Below are 15,147 nucleotides of genomic sequence, written 5' to 3' on the forward strand. Positions count from 1 at the left end.
AACATTACCATTCCGCACTTCAAACCGGCACTGTGAGCCGGCAGCAGGGCCTTTTGACTGGCTTCATCCTCCGAGATGGAGCACAACGCGGTCGCGCAGAGGGTGCAGGTGCGCGGCGCTGGATAATTCCTCACTCCTTGAAGCATGCCCAACGCGCCCAACGCGGAGTGGTGGTAGTGTATGCTGTTGTGAACAAGCAATGGTGGGGTGTGCAACGAAGAGGAAAGGTAGATGGAGCGGGGCGACGGTTGACCCCCGCAGCGCGCTTGACCCCCACATCATCCCTCGGCAACCCTCATCCCTCGGCTCGCTGTAAAGCATATCCAAGCGCGTCGGGGCGAAACGCTCACGTGCTGTCTGACCGATGGACACAAGTTTCGCCGAGCGTCGAGGGGCTCTAGCACCACCTGGGGGTGCGCGCCCCCGCAAGCCGTGCAACGCCTCGCCTCGCACTAACCTCTGAACCCCACAAGCCTCGGGCTCACCTCACGAGCACGCGTCGGCAGAGTCAAGCAAATCCACAATCTTGTGTGCCCCCGTTATAATTGACGCTGATATCTTCATACTTTCTCACGTCGGACTGCGGTCAATTGTACAACACCCCTCGGATTTAGCACATACCCAGCTCCTCACACCACACTAGCGACCCAAACTGGTCAAACAATTGTTGCCTTCCTCAAAGTCCTAGCTGTCTCGCACACTCAGTAAATGAGTGACATGGAAGTGGTAACGAGGCACAGCATGTGAATAATAGGCACCGAGCTAACGTCCCAGACACTGGTGACATGGCACGCCCTGGAATAATCTTACGGCCGAGATATCGGAATGGTCACGAATCGTTCAATGTTTGTCGAAGCCAGAGGTTTGTTCAGAGTGCTCGAAAAGCGGCGCTTGGCGTGGAGATGCTTGGTGGTGACTACCAGAGTGCCACCGAGTGGCGCAAGAAGTGTGCAAGATCCGGCAGTGGAGATGTTGAAGGATGAGTAGTGGGGCGGTGGAGCCATCCACCGCCCAGAAATCTTGGAATGTTTGCATGATTGTCGAACAGGGCAGGATTGTGGGCCGTGGTATGCGGTCCCCACTGGCTCAGCTGGCCGGCTCCTCGCCACCCAGCACGGTATGACACGTACTCGAAACATCTGTCGCGCGTGTCGCAAGACTTGACGGCGCCCCGTCCATTCCCAATCACTGACTCGGCAAAGGCGTGAGCGCGTGATCAACTCACCGATGTTGAGCTAAGGTTCACCCGTTTCGAGATGCAGACAACCGGCTTAAGGCTCGGGACACTGCCCGGAGCAGCGCAATGGGTGAGCGGCGCGCCCTGGTTCCCAAACGGGGTGGCGGCAACGATGGCAACCAGTTGATGAGCAGCCAACGAAAAGTACAACAGTGAGACGTAGTCACCGGCCGGCGATCGTTGATCCAATGGGGTTTCTCTCGGTCCGCACCCTGGTGACTGGAATGGTTTGTTCAGCGGCGCTACGGCCCGCTAGTGTGGTGGTGACGTTGGAGGGGGATGGTGGGAGAGGCACAGTGGCGAGCGGCGAATGGATGACGTCCACTCGTGGACGATGGCACTCGAATGAACACAGTCCTGAAAGCTGGAGGGGGTGGTGCCTGTTTGTCCACATGGGAGGTAAAAGCCGGCGGCACGCAGAAGATAGCCCTGAGATATCAGACGTGTGCCGAGCACTAAAATTTAATATGGACAAGTGGTGGCTGTAGTGGGTATGTACTTGGAGGTGACGCCGAGGCTTGGACGGGATGCCACAATCTATCCTCGGACTGTGAGCGAGGTGGCGCATCGGAGCCACATTGATTTCGGCCATATCTCCCCTAATTCCCCTCCGGGTCCTTTGAATTTCGGGTCAACATTGCGTCATGCTCAACCGTGACGGCTCATCTCCCTGACTCCTCTCACAACAACGCCATCGCCGAGGTTTGTTTCCTCGCCAAACACTCTCCCTCGTCGCGCCGCTGCCCCTCCTCACTCGCTCTCACACGCGCTAACAACAATCTGCTTGCCACTTGAGGAACGCATGCACGCGTCCCCCGCCAAAACCGCAAAATTTGACTGGCCATCGCCGGAGTATCTCGCGCGCGCCATGGGTGGGGCATGCGCGCTCCATCCTCTTCCTCTCGCCGCACACCCGTCCCACTCGGGGATGAGGGGGTCGCCTGAAACTGGTGTTTTCTCCATCCCCGCGCGGCGACCCCGATCTGCGGCGGGGATGGGCGTGGGGAAGGTTGGAGCACGCCGCGCTTTCACTTCATATAAGACCGGGTGACTCGAGGTTGTCCAACTGACAATCCACTCTCACTATGCCTATGATCATCAACCAGAGTCGCGAACGATCCGCAAAGCTCGCTCAGCGGCCTGGTCCCGTCAAGTACTATGGCTTCAATGGCAACGCTCTCCTCGCAGCTGTCGTTGCGACCGGCACTGTCGGCTTCTCCCTCTTCGGCTATGGTGAGTCAGCAACAATGGCATAGACGGAGCAGCGCTGACCATCCAGACCAGGGTCTCATGTCTGGTATCATCGGCTCGGAGCAGTTCAACCGCGAGTTTCCCGCCACTCGGCAGAACGGTCCCAACGATGTCCACACCGGTACCATCCAGGGCGCCGTCACCTCGTGCTATGAGGTCGGATGCTTCTTCGGCGCCATGTTTGCCTACTTTGTCGGCGAGAGGGCCGGCCGTCGTCGCATGATGCTTGGCGGCGCCGTTGTCATGATCATCGGCGCCATCATTACCACGATCACTTTCGGCCCCGGCGACCCCAGCGGACGGGGCAATGTCGGTGGTTTCGTTCAATTCTTTGTCGGTCGTGTAATCACTGGTCTGGGCAACGGAGCAAACACTGCCACCATCCCGACCTGGATTGCGGAGTCGTCCAAGGCACACAACCGTGGCTTCCTGATCTGCATGGAAGCCTCGACCGTTGCCGTCGGCACCGTTATCGCGTACTGGCTCAACTTTGGCCTCTCATACGTTGACAAGGACGGTGTCTCGTGGCGTTTCCCCATTGCATTCCAGATCTTCTTTGCCCTTCTTCTCATTATCGGTGTTCTCGGTCTCCCCGAGTCGCCTCGTTGGCTCCTGCTCCACAACTACGACGACGAGGCTCAGCGCGTCATTGCTGCTCTCGCCGGCGAGGAGTTCGACTCGGAGAAGACAATCGCCGACAAGGTCCGCATGACTGAGGCCATTGAGGCTCAGATTCAGGCTCAGGCCAAGCGATCTGACATTCTCAAGCAGGGCAAGAAGCAGAACCTCACCCGTACTTTGGTCGGTGCTTCGACCCAGCTCTTCCAGCAGCTCGGTGGCTGCAACGCTGTTATCTACTACTCGACCATTCTCTTCAAGAACCAGATCGGCCTCGAGATGCGCCTCTCGCTCATTCTCGGTGGTGTCCTCTCGATTGTCTACATGCTCTTCGCCCTCCTCTCGTTCCAGCTCGTCGAGCGTGTTGGCCGCCGCAAGCTCTTCCTTATCGGAACCGTCGGCCAGGCCGTCTCCATGTTCATCACCTGGGGATGCCTCCTTCCTGGCTCTGTTGGCCCTGCCAAGGGTGGTGCCTTTGGTCTTCACCTCTTCATCGCCTTCTTCGGCGCGACCTGGCTCCCGCTCCCGTGGCTCTACCCCGCCGAGCTCAACTCGATGTCGGTGCGCACCCAGGCCAACGCCATCTCGACTATGACCAACTGGCTGTGCAACTTCCTCGTCGTCCAGGTGCTGCCGACCATGACGGCCTCGATCGGCGCCTGGACCTTCTTCCTCTTCGCCATTGCCAACTGTATCTTCCTCCCCTTCATCTACTTCTTCTACCCCGAGACGGCTGGCCGCTCGCTAGAAGAGCTCGATGTCGTCTACGCCCACGCGCACGTGACCCACCGCCGCGCAACCAAGGTCGCCAAGGAGCTTCCCAAGCTCACGGACCACCAGGTGCAGGTCATGACCGACCGCTACGACATCCACGGCCCCGACACGGAGGTGACGGCCGAGGACGCCATCGACACCTCGATCCCTCCCCGAAGCGGCAACAGCGAGAAGTTCGGCATGGACGGCCGCTCCAACTCGCCTTCGCCTAATGCGACGCGTGTGGCTACGCCCACCGACATGCTTGACGCCGAGAAGGCTTCCGCTTAGGTCGTGTGTTTTTAGTAGAGGCGTTAGAGGCGCGCGCATTGCCGGGACGGTCCGGGCCGCGCGCCGAGTGGTACTGTATTGCTAGATTGATACTGCAGCGGTAGACCGCGGATGCGACCTATAGTGACTGAGCAAGAGTTGAGAGATCGTTGAGAGAGCGAGTCTGAGTGACTTCGCATTCATTCCGCGATACCGCTTCAACGGATAAACCTGGAAGGAAAGAACACAGCTGTCCCACCTCGTGCCTCCACCCCGCCTCACAGCGCCCTTCACCCCCCACCCTCCCGCCACTCCCGCTAATCCCTATCCCCGCCCTCGCCTCACCCCCTCCCTCCACCCATAAAAGTTGGGTTTCTCCTTCTCTTCTCCTCATCGTGCGGCAAGCCGCGGGTTCACTTCCCCTGTGTTGCTCTCTGGCCCCCGGCGCATTCCACAATGGTGGGTGCGCAGGTCACGTCAGGTCGAGCGTCAACCCGGATCCGGCGAGAGGAGGTGGCCATCTCAGTCCCCGACGCGCGGCGGCCGTACTGCCGCGCGTGGGGCGGTGGGCCGTACATATCGACATCGACACACAGCAGTAGTCTTAGATCGCATGGCATGATTTGTGAGCTGAGAGCTGAGAGCTGAGAGCTGGAGAGTGGGGACGTCTGAGGATGGGCGGTGGCGCTCAGATGGGAGCAGCAGCCGTTCGTCCCAGTCCATGAGAGAGCAGGCGCGTCGTAGATGCGCAAGCACGCGCAACAGCGGGCGAAGTGGACGATGCTGCTCGAACTTTCGAGGGCAAAATTTCCCCTCGCACGCTTTCATGTACTTGCACATGTCACCAGCCCCCTTTCACCCCCCACTGCTGAATCCACCCTCAATCTTGAGAGGTTGCATAGGCATCAGGTCCTACCTACTATGCGAATCGCGTCTGCGCTAGATGAGGTACGAAACTACATGGATGTTCTTCCGGCGCATGAGGCGCGCTCTATGTGGTGCGCGCTGGGCGCGACGCGGCGCCCATGCCGCTCGCCCGACCGCCTGCGGCCTCTTACATGCCCTGTGCGATCTGGCCGAGCCGCTCGGCGTACTCGGGGAAGTTCTTGAGGAAGGCGGCCTGGGCGCGGCTCGCGTGCTCGTACGTGATGGCGTTGACGAGCTCGCCCTCAGTGCGCGCGAGCTTGCCGCTCTTCTCGAACCACTTGATCGCCTCGTCGATCTTGCCCTGCTGCAGGCTGAGCTGGGCGAGCGTTGCCACCGCCACGTCGCAGTCTGGGTCGATGTCCAGCGCCTCCTTGCACAGCGCTTCGGCGGCACCAATGTCCTGCTTCCACTGGAAGAGGGCGAGCGCCTTGTTGACGTACGGGAGCACATTGCGCGGCTTCTTGTCCTTGTCGAGCTCGATCGAGCGCTCAAACCGCTCCACCGACTCGGCGTACTTCTGCTGGTCCAGCAGAATCTCCCCGTAGTAGTTGGACGGCTCGCCGCGGTCGGGGAACTGGCGGAGGATCTTGCGGAAGGCCGCCATCGACTTGGCCACCTCGCCCTGCTTGTACTGCGCAACAGCGGCCTGGACGTGCGTGAAGATGAACGCGTCGTCGAGCTCGATGCTCTTGTTGTAATCGGCAATCGCCTTGTCGTGCTCGCCCATGATGAAGAACACCTGGCCGCGGTGATAGTAGATGTCGGCGTCGTTGGGGTCGTTGCGGATCGCGGTCTCGAAGTCGGCGAACGCAGAAAGCGCGTCGCCGAGCTCCATGTGCACGCTCGCAATCTTGACCCACGCCTGCACAAAGGTGGGGTCAATCTCGAGCGACTTCTCCAGGTCAGTCTTGGCGCCCGCGCTGTCGCCGATGAGGAACTTGAACGTGCCGCGCAGGTTGTACGCCTCAGCCTGGCCCGTCTTGGTGCTGATGCCCTGCTCGATCGCCTCGTTGACGAGCGTCACGGTGTGCGCGTAGTCAGCGGCCTCGAGCGCGTCGAACGCGAGATCCAGCGTCTTGTCGCCCTGCTCGGGGTTCTCGGGCAACTTGGGCTTGGGGTGCGACCGGAACGCAGCGAGGTAGGAGGAGATGAAAGTGGGCGAGGGGAGCTTGGTCTCACGGGACGCGAGGATGTCCTTGGCGCGACGGGCCGCCAGCTTCTTCAGACATCTCTCGACGGCCGCAGCCGCCGCCTCGTCCTGGAAGCGCTCAATGATCGTGCACGCGGTGAAATCTAATGTCAGCTGACGGCTCATTCAGGTACTCACCCCGGACGGCCTCCTCGTCGCGGTCGAGACGCTCGAGAGCCGTTGCCCTCCGCTTGAGGGCCTTGACGTAGGTGCGGTCAAGGTTGAGCGCCTCGTCGCAGTCCTTGACACAGAGCTCGTACTCAGGCGGCGTGTAGTTGACGTAGCATGCTGCGCGGTTCGAGTAAAACACGGCGTCAGGCTGGACCGAGACCTCGATGGCCTTGGTGTAGCACTCTACGGCCTTCTTAAAGTCCTTCTTCGAGTAGAGCTTGTTGCCCCGGTCCTTGAGCGTCTTGCCGAGCGCGTTGCGCTCCGCCTCGCTCATCGCCTCAATGCCAGCGGCATCCGGAACGCCTGTCCGTCAGTCTCGCCACGCATCGGACGCACCCTCGAACGGGTCCTCAACGACCTTCTCAGCCGGCTTCTCTTTGGGCTTGATCTCCTCGAGCAGCGGGCCGTCGGCGCCGTCGTTGTCGAGGAACTTGGACGACTTTTTGCTCTTCTTCTTCTTTCTGTTCTTGGAGCTCGAGCCGGAGCTCTTTTCACCGGCAGGCGCCGGCGCCGAGGCAGAGCTTGATGACGAGCTCGAGGGACCCGGAGCAGCACCCTTGCCCTGGTTCGAGTAGAGGTAGTAGCCCGCGCCGGCGGCGACAGCGACACCGCAGCCGATCAGGATCGCCTTCTGGTTCTCCTCGAAGAAGCGCTGGGCCTTGACCATGAGGCCGTTGGCGGCAGCCTCCGGGGCTGGGGGGAGGGGGTTCCCGGGAAGCGAGGAGGGAGGAGGGGGGATGGGAGCCATGATTGGGCGAAGGATGAGATAGAAGTGGATGGAGAGAAGATGAGACTTCGGCAGGGGGCAGGGCGGAGGTCGGGTTTTCGATGGAGAGCTGCCGAGCGTCGGCGAGCGGCATCGCCGTCATGTGCAAGTGTCCGCCAATTTTGATTCCGCTGTGGGAGCCTTGCCTGGTCTTGCCTTGTTCCGTCATGTACAAAAGCCACACCGTGCTGCTGCCACAACGTCACCGGAACTCGCCGGGGTGTGAGGCTCTTTGCCAGGTCGAGTCTGCAATGCGCGAGCTCGCGAGGTCATCTTGGCACGACTCCCCAACGCGGCCTCGAACCAGATCATTTCTCACATCAACCTGTGTCAGCGCCAGGCCCATGCTTGAGCATTGCAACTAACCACTCGCTTTGACATGTAAGAGGCTGACACTGGCAACCACACCGACAGGCCACCGAGATCGCAACTCGCCGTCCATTCGTTTCACAACACTTCGTACATGCGCGGAGCCACTATCTCTGCATGATAAACGATAAGCAGCCGGCTGCATTCTACAATAACGATCTCGGCGCGGCCAATAAATCACTCGTTTATCCTTCGGGGTTCTGATCGTCGTCCTCCTCTGTCGCTTCGCCGTCTGACTCCACTCTCTCGTCGGGCGCAGCGAGGAAAGCCTGGCGAGTTAATCCGTCGAGGTTGCTGGTAGCCGACCGAGTGATGTGCAGCGGCTCGATTGCGGAAGAGGCCGGCAGGCACGTCTCCATCACGACAGAGGGGTGAGAGGCTGGCAGAGGGTCGGATTGGATGGACGAAAGGCTGGGATGGAGGGTGGACGAGTCGGCCGTGGTGGAGGGGATGCTGAGGCCACTTTCATCGCCGTTGTCCCCGTTGTCGTAGGTACTGTCCGTCGACAGGTCGATGAGTAGGCCAGTCGATGCGAGGGGGTCCTCGACCTCCACTTTGGGCTCGATCATCTTTGGCTTGCCTTTCCCCTTGCGTTTGCCTTTGCTCTTCTTAGGGAGGGGTGCAATAGGACGGCAGGGTCTTGTGGGGGGCTGTGTTCCGAGTACGATATAGTCGTCTCCATCGGGAGCAGGAGTTTGGCCCCATCTCACAGGGGTTTTACGCTGCCGGGTTGTTCGACGGGGAGCAGCCATTGTGCTCGTGGGGACTTCGCTTGGCTTTGGGCTCTTACGTTTCTTCGACGGAGGGTCAGACGCTGCACCAAAAGGGATGAGAGACGATGAAGAGGGGTCAGAGGCAGCCTCATCGTCTGCTTTCGACGGGCTGTTGAGTGCGGGTGCCTCCTGGATTAGAGGAGTTGTGACCTTGTTAGCGGGCGCCCGTCGCCTAAGCTTGATCTTGACAGGGCCAACAGGACGAGGAATAGGCAGCTGGACAGGGGGCGCAACGGTCTGAGGGTCTTCCACGATAGTAGAGGAGCATTGAGGACTACGGGACGTGCCCTGCGACGAGGGAAAGCGGGAGTCAAACAGGTCCTCGACAGCAGACGGAGAGTCGACAAATGCGGGCGGAAAACGACTATTGCTTGACACCGGAGATTCGAGAGCAAGAGTATGGCCATGTTGAAGACCATCGACGCCACCCTGTTTATTGACGTTTGCGTAGATCGAGGGGGTGTTGGTCTGTGTTGATTGATCGACAGCGTTCTGCCGACGCAAAGCTGCGTCGCGCGCGGCCTCGGCCTGCTTTTCGACTTCCTTCCCGATGGCGTTGAGCGCCTGGGCGTTGGCGAGAGAGTCAGCCTCGAGCGAGGACAGCTTATCTCCAAACTTTACAGACAGCTCGATTTGCTTCTGACCCGTCAGCTCCTGGGAGGCGGTACGGGCGTGGACCTGGACGATGCGCTCCAGAATCGATTGTTGGACCTGTTGCACTGCAGGAAGACCGCGCGTGTTGACTGTCACGTGATCGATCTTGTTGTGGACCACGTTGAGGTGATTTGCGAGGCCAAAGACCTGTGGGAGCGTTTTCTCCAAATTGAGGGGAAGCAAAGCGTCCTTGAGTTCGTCCACCGAGCGAAGCGACGCGATCAGAGCCCCTTGGAGAGCTTGAGTTGTCTGCCGTTAGTGATGGACTCATATCGGAGATGGCCTACCTTATCCGTACGAGGAGCGGGATTGGAGGGTGGCTTGGCGAGCGTCGCCCGCATCTGTGCCAGCTCCTCCTTAATGGGCTGCAGCTGCTCCTCGACCTGCTTGCGCTGCTGCTCGACGAGCTGCTTCAACAAGTCGTGCTGGCTATCCTGCAGCATCTCCTTGATGGACTTGTTCATGTCGGCTTGCACCTGGGCCAAGGGTTGGATTACTGCTCCATCAGCAGCAGCAAGGAAGGTGGACTCACAGCTCTCCGCCTGGTCTTCCTTCACTTCCTCACGAGAGGGCAGAGCCGAGATGGTTTGCTTGATGTCGTGTGCGGCGTCGCGCATCGTGCGACTATCGTCGACCAGGTCGCCCACCTTGCTGTCGAGTTCTGTTGGTTAGCGGCGCGGGCTTGAAACGCACTGTTGTATAACGCCAGTAGCTGGGTGCTAGCTGTCCCCTTGCTAGCCTCTGACGGAGCAGCGGACCCGCGGCGCGCTGTGCTCGGGGTTGAGCGCGGCGTCCCGTGATCGGGATACGCCTCGGCGGGCCGCCGATGCGGCTGCTGCGGAGTGTTCATTTCGACGTAGGGCTCGGCCGCCCGGCGCCGGGGCGCGGCGGGCATCGGCGTTGATGGCGATGTGTAGTATTGAGGAGGTGGTGGGCGATACTCAGCTGCAGCGGCCTGCGCCTCCATAAAGGTGTCGTCCTCGCCCTCGTACTGTGTCGGGAGGGGCTGGCGGTACGCGTGCTGCGAAGCGGGTTGGTCATACTGCTGCTGGAGGGAAGGTGGAGGATACGGGTCAGGTGGCGGCCGCCGCGGAGCGGGCTGAGGACGAGTCTGCGGCGCTGCGCTGCGAGGGCGCTGGCCACTTGGAATCATGAGAGAGGTGGTGAGTAGACGTCAGAGGGAGAGGTGAGTGGATGGCGGAGATGGAAGAGTGGAAGTGAAAGTGAGAGATGTTGCGATGAGGAAAAGAGAGATCGTCGGATCGGACAATACGACCAACCCAAGCGGGGGAGGAAGGTGCATCCCTCGCACATCCCCACCCAGCCGTTCGCGGGCATGCATGGTTGCATGCACGCCAGCGAGTATCGACCAGCATCATGCGGGCGACCACGACATCGGAACACTTCTCAAGCCGGCCAACGCAGAGTCGCGCTCCCGCGGCGGGACCACTCCTCTACATTCGCCGGCCCACGCGCTGGACATCCCGTACTCCTCCCAACGTGCCCACCCACTGGTTGTACAGATACATGACCATGCAAATGTTGGATGATAGATCGCAGCGCTACTCAGCGTCGCGCTCGTGAAACGCCGGCAGCGGGGGCACCTCCGAGAGGCTGGTCGCGCCGACCGTGACGCCGCGCGGGCGGGTGGAGCGGTATGGCTCTGTGGGCTCGGGGCCGGGCGAGCTGCGCGCGCGCCGGCGCGTGTCGCTGTCCATGCTGTCCGTGCTCAGCCGCCACCCATTCTCGTGCACGGGCGAGGTGGGGGCGTAGGATCCGCGCTCGAGGTGCATCAGCTTCATGAGTGTTTGCGGGGAGATCTCGACGCTGAAGAGATCGCAGATGAAGCGGCGGACGGGAGCTTGGAAGTGGTTCGTGGAAATCGTGCGGAGGGCGCGGTAGAAGAGCGTTGTAGACGAGAAGAGGCGCGGGTGCCGGTTGCGGATGCTGGGGTTAGTGGAGACGGGGCATAGCTCACCGTTTGAGGTTGTTCATCGCGCTCGCGGCGAGCACATAGTTGCTCAGATTGGAGATGAGGGTCATCACCTCGCCTTCGAGACCGGAGAGCGTGGGCAAAGGGGGCACGTACGGCCGGATCTCTTCGCGTGTCCACGGCTCGATCTGCGATCAGCTGCGGCAGGGTAAGCCGTGCTCACATAGGCGAACCGCTCGAGGTCGTTTGGGAGGCAAAGGCCGGTGGTCTGTCCCAGCGGCGTGCGCGCCGCGATCCACCCGTACTCCTCGAGAATTTCGGCGCCCATCTGGGTGGATGAGATCAAGCCGATGACGAAGAACCCAGTGCTACGGTCAGTTACGTCCTGTCTTCCGATTTACCCCTTCATATTGAGCACTGGTGAGCGTTCCGCAATCTCAATGATGTCTTTGATAATCTCCTCGTCCTCGAGGAATGCGAGGCCGCCCTCGGTGGAACCAATGTTGCCCATGACCCACATAGCTGCCTTGAGCTTGTTGAGCACGGTTGTGTCCTCCGCCTCCAGGCCGTGCATGCGGATAACTTCGGCGAACTCGGGCACGAGTCCCTTCTCGCGCAGATACTGGCATCCTTCAGGCGTCTTGCACAACTCGCGGAAGAAGTGCGTCGGCGCTGTACCCTCGTACGCCCAGAACTCGTCCGGATTGTCCTTGGACAACGGACGGATCGTCTTGGACACGAACGTCTCGACCTCGATCACGTACAGCATGTTGTGCTCGGCCATCCAACTCTCGAGCTCGTAGTCAATGTACTGGGCCGCAAGGAGATACTGGAAGCCTGTAGATGTGGACATGAAGCTGGGCGTTAGCGTGAGGGTGAGCGATGACTCACCGGAGGAAGAGGTTGGCGCCGAGGTCACCAAGATGCTCGAGGGAGGGGCAGAGGGACACGACCTTCTCGAGGTTGACCGGGTCGGTGCACGCTTCTTCTAAGTACATGACGGCAATCTCGCACACTTCGATGGCAGGGTCGTACAGCTGTGTTACGAGGAGCGTGAGCGCCCAATCGGTGAGTTCTGGCGAGTCCGAAAGCAGCCTTCCCAGGTGGTGTGTAGTGAATAATCGGGTGTCGAGGTAGCTCGATGTAAGCGCCTTGGAGAGGACGATTCTCTGATGCGCGTCGCTGCTGTCAGCTCAGTCTCTCCGCAGCTCACATAGAGTAGTTGAAGCACTCGATGATGAGCTTGATGATGTCGTCGCGGGACCGCAGCTCGCAGAGGTGGTAGAATGAGGTGAAGAACTTGAACTTCTCAAGCAGCTGAATGCCCTTGTGATGCTTGCTGAGCGTGCCGATCATCTCGAAGTATCCGTACGTGAGCGTGTTTTCGAGGCGGTCGCGCGCGAACATGGGCTGTGCGCTCGGTTGCCCCGCATACTGGTCGAGCTCGGACAGACACTCGACCATTTGGCGCAACAGCTTGTCCTCAGTGAGATAGCGCTGGCCTTCCGGGTTGACGAGCATGGTAGTGAGAAGCGCACACCCAAGCCGTACCCATTTATGGTTTGGCTGCGCGGGTCAGCGTAGTAGATTGCCACGACTCACTCTTGTACGCAGTATGCTGCTGAAGCGGTTGTTGAATGGGTGCAGGAACGAGAAGATGCGGCGGATGAACTTGGTCGCGCGGATGACCTCGTCTAGGCGCTTGGGATTGAGCAGCGGCCCCTGGAGCAGCTCCATGATCACATCATAGTTCCACTTGTTGTGGTCGCGCGAGAGGAGTACCTGGAGTTAGAGAGGGTCGGTGCTAAGGCAGCTTACCCCAGAGTCGTTGACCATGGTCTGGAACGCCTTGTCGTCTATCTGCAATCCTAGTCGCAACTTGACCTGCTGCACCTGTCGTTGCGATCGCTGTAGCGACTCCTGCACCGATTTGGGTCTGGTCTCAGCGGAAAATACAAGAGAAACTAACGATATGCGATTGCGGTCACCTATCGCTTGGCTGCGCTTGAGGTTATTCCGCGCCAGACTGTCGATGGACGAGAGCGCCGCGAGCGCCGAGTTGCGTTCTGTCGGCTTCGAGAACTCCGCGACGCCCATAAACAGGCGCGGGAGGGCCTGACATCAGCCCGGACGCCACTCGACCCACCTGAATCCGTGCGGCGTACTGCAGTGGCAGCGTGTGGTTTGCGAGCTGGAGGATCTCGCCGAGCAGCAGCGTCGCCTTGCGGCTGACATTATGCTCGCCCGCCTCCTCCTGGATAAGCGCGACGAGCGACTGGCGTTAGGTACGAACTGGTCCCACATACCTCCAGCAGCCCGGCCTCGATGAACACGGCGAGCAGGAACGCGACGTAGTTGTCGACAATGCTGAGTCGGGAGGAGAACTCCTCGTCCTCCACCGCATCTTGCAGCTGCGTCGATGCTTCGTATGCGCGGTTGTACACCGTTAACCGGCGGCCATCGAGGAACGCGCTCGTCCAACTTGGCGCCTTGATGCGGAACGCGCTGAAGAAGAGGTCGAGCAGCGCATTCCGCATCTCAGGCAGCGGCACAAACAGGCTGCTGATCAGGCTCTTGATCGCCCGGCAGTTGTCCATGCAGAGATACAGCACACCGCTCCATGTGCCGAGCACCATGCCAACATTGCGCACGCACGTGTCCAGCCGGTCGAGCTGGCGCTGCGCGTGCCGGCTCGACACTTTGCCATACTCCTCCGTCAAGCCGACGAGGACGATCTCAAAGTCGCTCCCTGGTATTAGGAGGTGGCGGGTATGGGGCATGTTCGTGAGATAGCACAGCATGCCCGTTATTCCCAGACCGAGCTCGAGCGGCCCGTCTTTGAACGCATTCAGGACGACGCGAAAGGCGTCCGCCGACAATAAGCACTCCAAGTCGAGCAAGGCGATCTCCACCAGCGTTTCCATGCACACGGAGCGCATCGCGTCGTCGGGGTTCTCGGCTGCGCTAACGATCGCACGCACCAACCCCTGCCGCAATGGGACGCGGTTCATGAGCAAGCGCGCCACGGGGTCGGGGAGAGGAGCGGCGTCGGCGCGTTGTGCGAGTGCTCGCTGTTCTCGTCCGCTTGGTGGTGGTAGCGTGATCACGGCGCGGAGGAGCAGCAGAGCCTGCTCGCGCTCAAGAACAGCCTTTGCGTCGCGTGTAAATGTCCTGGTTGATCAGCATGACGACCTCCACGCACCGGGCGGTCCCGGCGCCCAACGCACCGGATGATGACAGCCTCAATGCCTGCATTCACCATGCATCCCCATGTCCGCCGATCGAGGCAGTACCGAAGCAGCCGGTACGCTGCTGTCCGCCTCCGTATGGTGGAATAGTCCGCTAGCTGCGGCAGCGTCGCTTGGACGACCTCGGCGATCTCGAGGCGGCGGTACAATGACGGCTTCTTCTTAAGCATGTCCGTGAGGCGCGTGAGCGCCTCCCACGCCTCGTCACCCTGCGCGCCGCGCAGCCGGCCCAACAAAATACCCGCTGTCTCTCTAGACGCGGCGCTGGTGTCGTCGTCGCTCTCGTACCCGGCCTCGACTGGCCACGGGGAGATGAACCCCGGCGTGCTGACCCCGCTGTGGTCGTCCGTCGTCGTGAAGCTCCCCTGCCGCGACACCTTGGGCCGCACGCCAGCCGACAGCAGCGTCGACGAGGACGCGGAGGAGGAGAGTCCATTGAGCCGCCGTGGTCGTCTCCACTGTGCCGAATCTGCATCAGAGGGACAAAGCGGGAGACTCACTTCCTCGTAGCCGCTCGAGACGCCCCTCGAGCGCCTTGATGTGCTCGTTGGCCACTTCGAGCTGAGCCGTAATCCGCGCCTTGACCTGGTCCTTGTCCGCGCCGGCGCGGCTCTCGATGACATCGAGCATCTTCTCAGCGCCGTACTGCACTCTGCGCTCGATCGCGAGCTTGCTCATAAGGCTCTCGACCTAGTGTCAGCGCCGGCGGGAGGGGGGCGCAGGGCGCACAAGCGAGAGGGAGGAGAGGAGGTGGCGATAGAAAGCATGAGGAGGGGCCAAGTGTAAAGAACCGAAGGAGCTGGAGACGAGGGCGGCCGCACGGCCGGTGCTGCAGCAGGCGAGAAGCGCAGGTGGAGGCTCACCGTCTCGTCGTCCTCGTAGTGGCTACTACTGTCATCGTGGAAGCCGGTCGACACGCTCGAGCTCAGCCTGTCGAAGCTGGGCCGCGCGGGCGACCCGCGCGCCTGGTACGCCATGGTTCGTGCGC

General features: G+C 60.8%; 5 protein-coding genes across 5 annotated transcripts; 1 reads left to right on the forward strand and 4 right to left on the reverse strand.

Moving 5' to 3' along the window:
• Nucleotides 1-806: 806 nt before the first annotated feature.
• Nucleotides 807-1,139, reverse strand: COLE_05951 (uncharacterized protein; the record flags this gene model as incomplete). The annotated part of the gene is made up of 1 exon (XM_018427498.2): nucleotides 807-1,139. The coding sequence occupies one exon, from the start codon at nucleotides 1,137-1,139 to the stop codon at nucleotides 807-809; it is 333 nt and encodes a 110-aa protein (XP_018282414.1).
• A 1,183-nt stretch (nucleotides 1,140-2,322) lies between these two features.
• COLE_05952 (uncharacterized protein) lies at nucleotides 2,323-4,150 on the forward strand (the record flags this gene model as incomplete). The annotated part of the gene is made up of 2 exons (XM_018421106.2): nucleotides 2,323-2,470; nucleotides 2,517-4,150. 2 exons carry the CDS (start codon nucleotides 2,323-2,325, stop codon nucleotides 4,148-4,150), a joined length of 1,782 nt encoding a protein of 593 aa, XP_018282415.1.
• A 1,033-nt stretch (nucleotides 4,151-5,183) lies between these two features.
• Nucleotides 5,184-7,164, reverse strand: COLE_05953 (uncharacterized protein; the record flags this gene model as incomplete). The annotated part of the gene is made up of 3 exons (XM_018421107.2): nucleotides 5,184-6,349; nucleotides 6,384-6,719; nucleotides 6,753-7,164. The coding sequence occupies 3 exons, from the start codon at nucleotides 7,162-7,164 to the stop codon at nucleotides 5,184-5,186; spliced, it is 1,914 nt and encodes a 637-aa protein (XP_018282416.1).
• A 572-nt stretch (nucleotides 7,165-7,736) lies between these two features.
• Nucleotides 7,737-9,595, reverse strand: COLE_05954 (uncharacterized protein; the record flags this gene model as incomplete). Its single annotated transcript, XM_018421844.2, has 3 exons — nucleotides 7,737-9,227; nucleotides 9,266-9,474; nucleotides 9,511-9,595. 3 exons carry the CDS (start codon nucleotides 9,593-9,595, stop codon nucleotides 7,737-7,739), a joined length of 1,785 nt encoding a protein of 594 aa, XP_018282417.1.
• A 945-nt stretch (nucleotides 9,596-10,540) lies between these two features.
• COLE_05955 (uncharacterized protein) lies at nucleotides 10,541-14,837 on the reverse strand (the record flags this gene model as incomplete). Its single annotated transcript, XM_018427499.2, has 13 exons — nucleotides 10,541-10,925; nucleotides 10,957-11,099; nucleotides 11,135-11,279; nucleotides 11,313-11,768; nucleotides 11,803-12,093; nucleotides 12,125-12,477; nucleotides 12,514-12,693; nucleotides 12,730-12,847; nucleotides 12,881-13,026; nucleotides 13,058-13,186; nucleotides 13,218-14,082; nucleotides 14,139-14,628; nucleotides 14,660-14,837. The coding sequence occupies 13 exons, from the start codon at nucleotides 14,835-14,837 to the stop codon at nucleotides 10,541-10,543; spliced, it is 3,879 nt and encodes a 1,292-aa protein (XP_018282418.1).
• Between the last annotated feature and the right edge of the window lie 310 nt (nucleotides 14,838-15,147).

The sequence above is a fragment of the Cutaneotrichosporon oleaginosum genome (assembly GCF_008065305.1).
Source record: "Cutaneotrichosporon oleaginosum strain ATCC 20508 chromosome Unknown ATCC20508_contig05, whole genome shotgun sequence".
Classification (NCBI taxonomy): Eukaryota; Fungi; Basidiomycota; class Tremellomycetes; order Trichosporonales; family Trichosporonaceae; genus Cutaneotrichosporon; species Cutaneotrichosporon oleaginosum.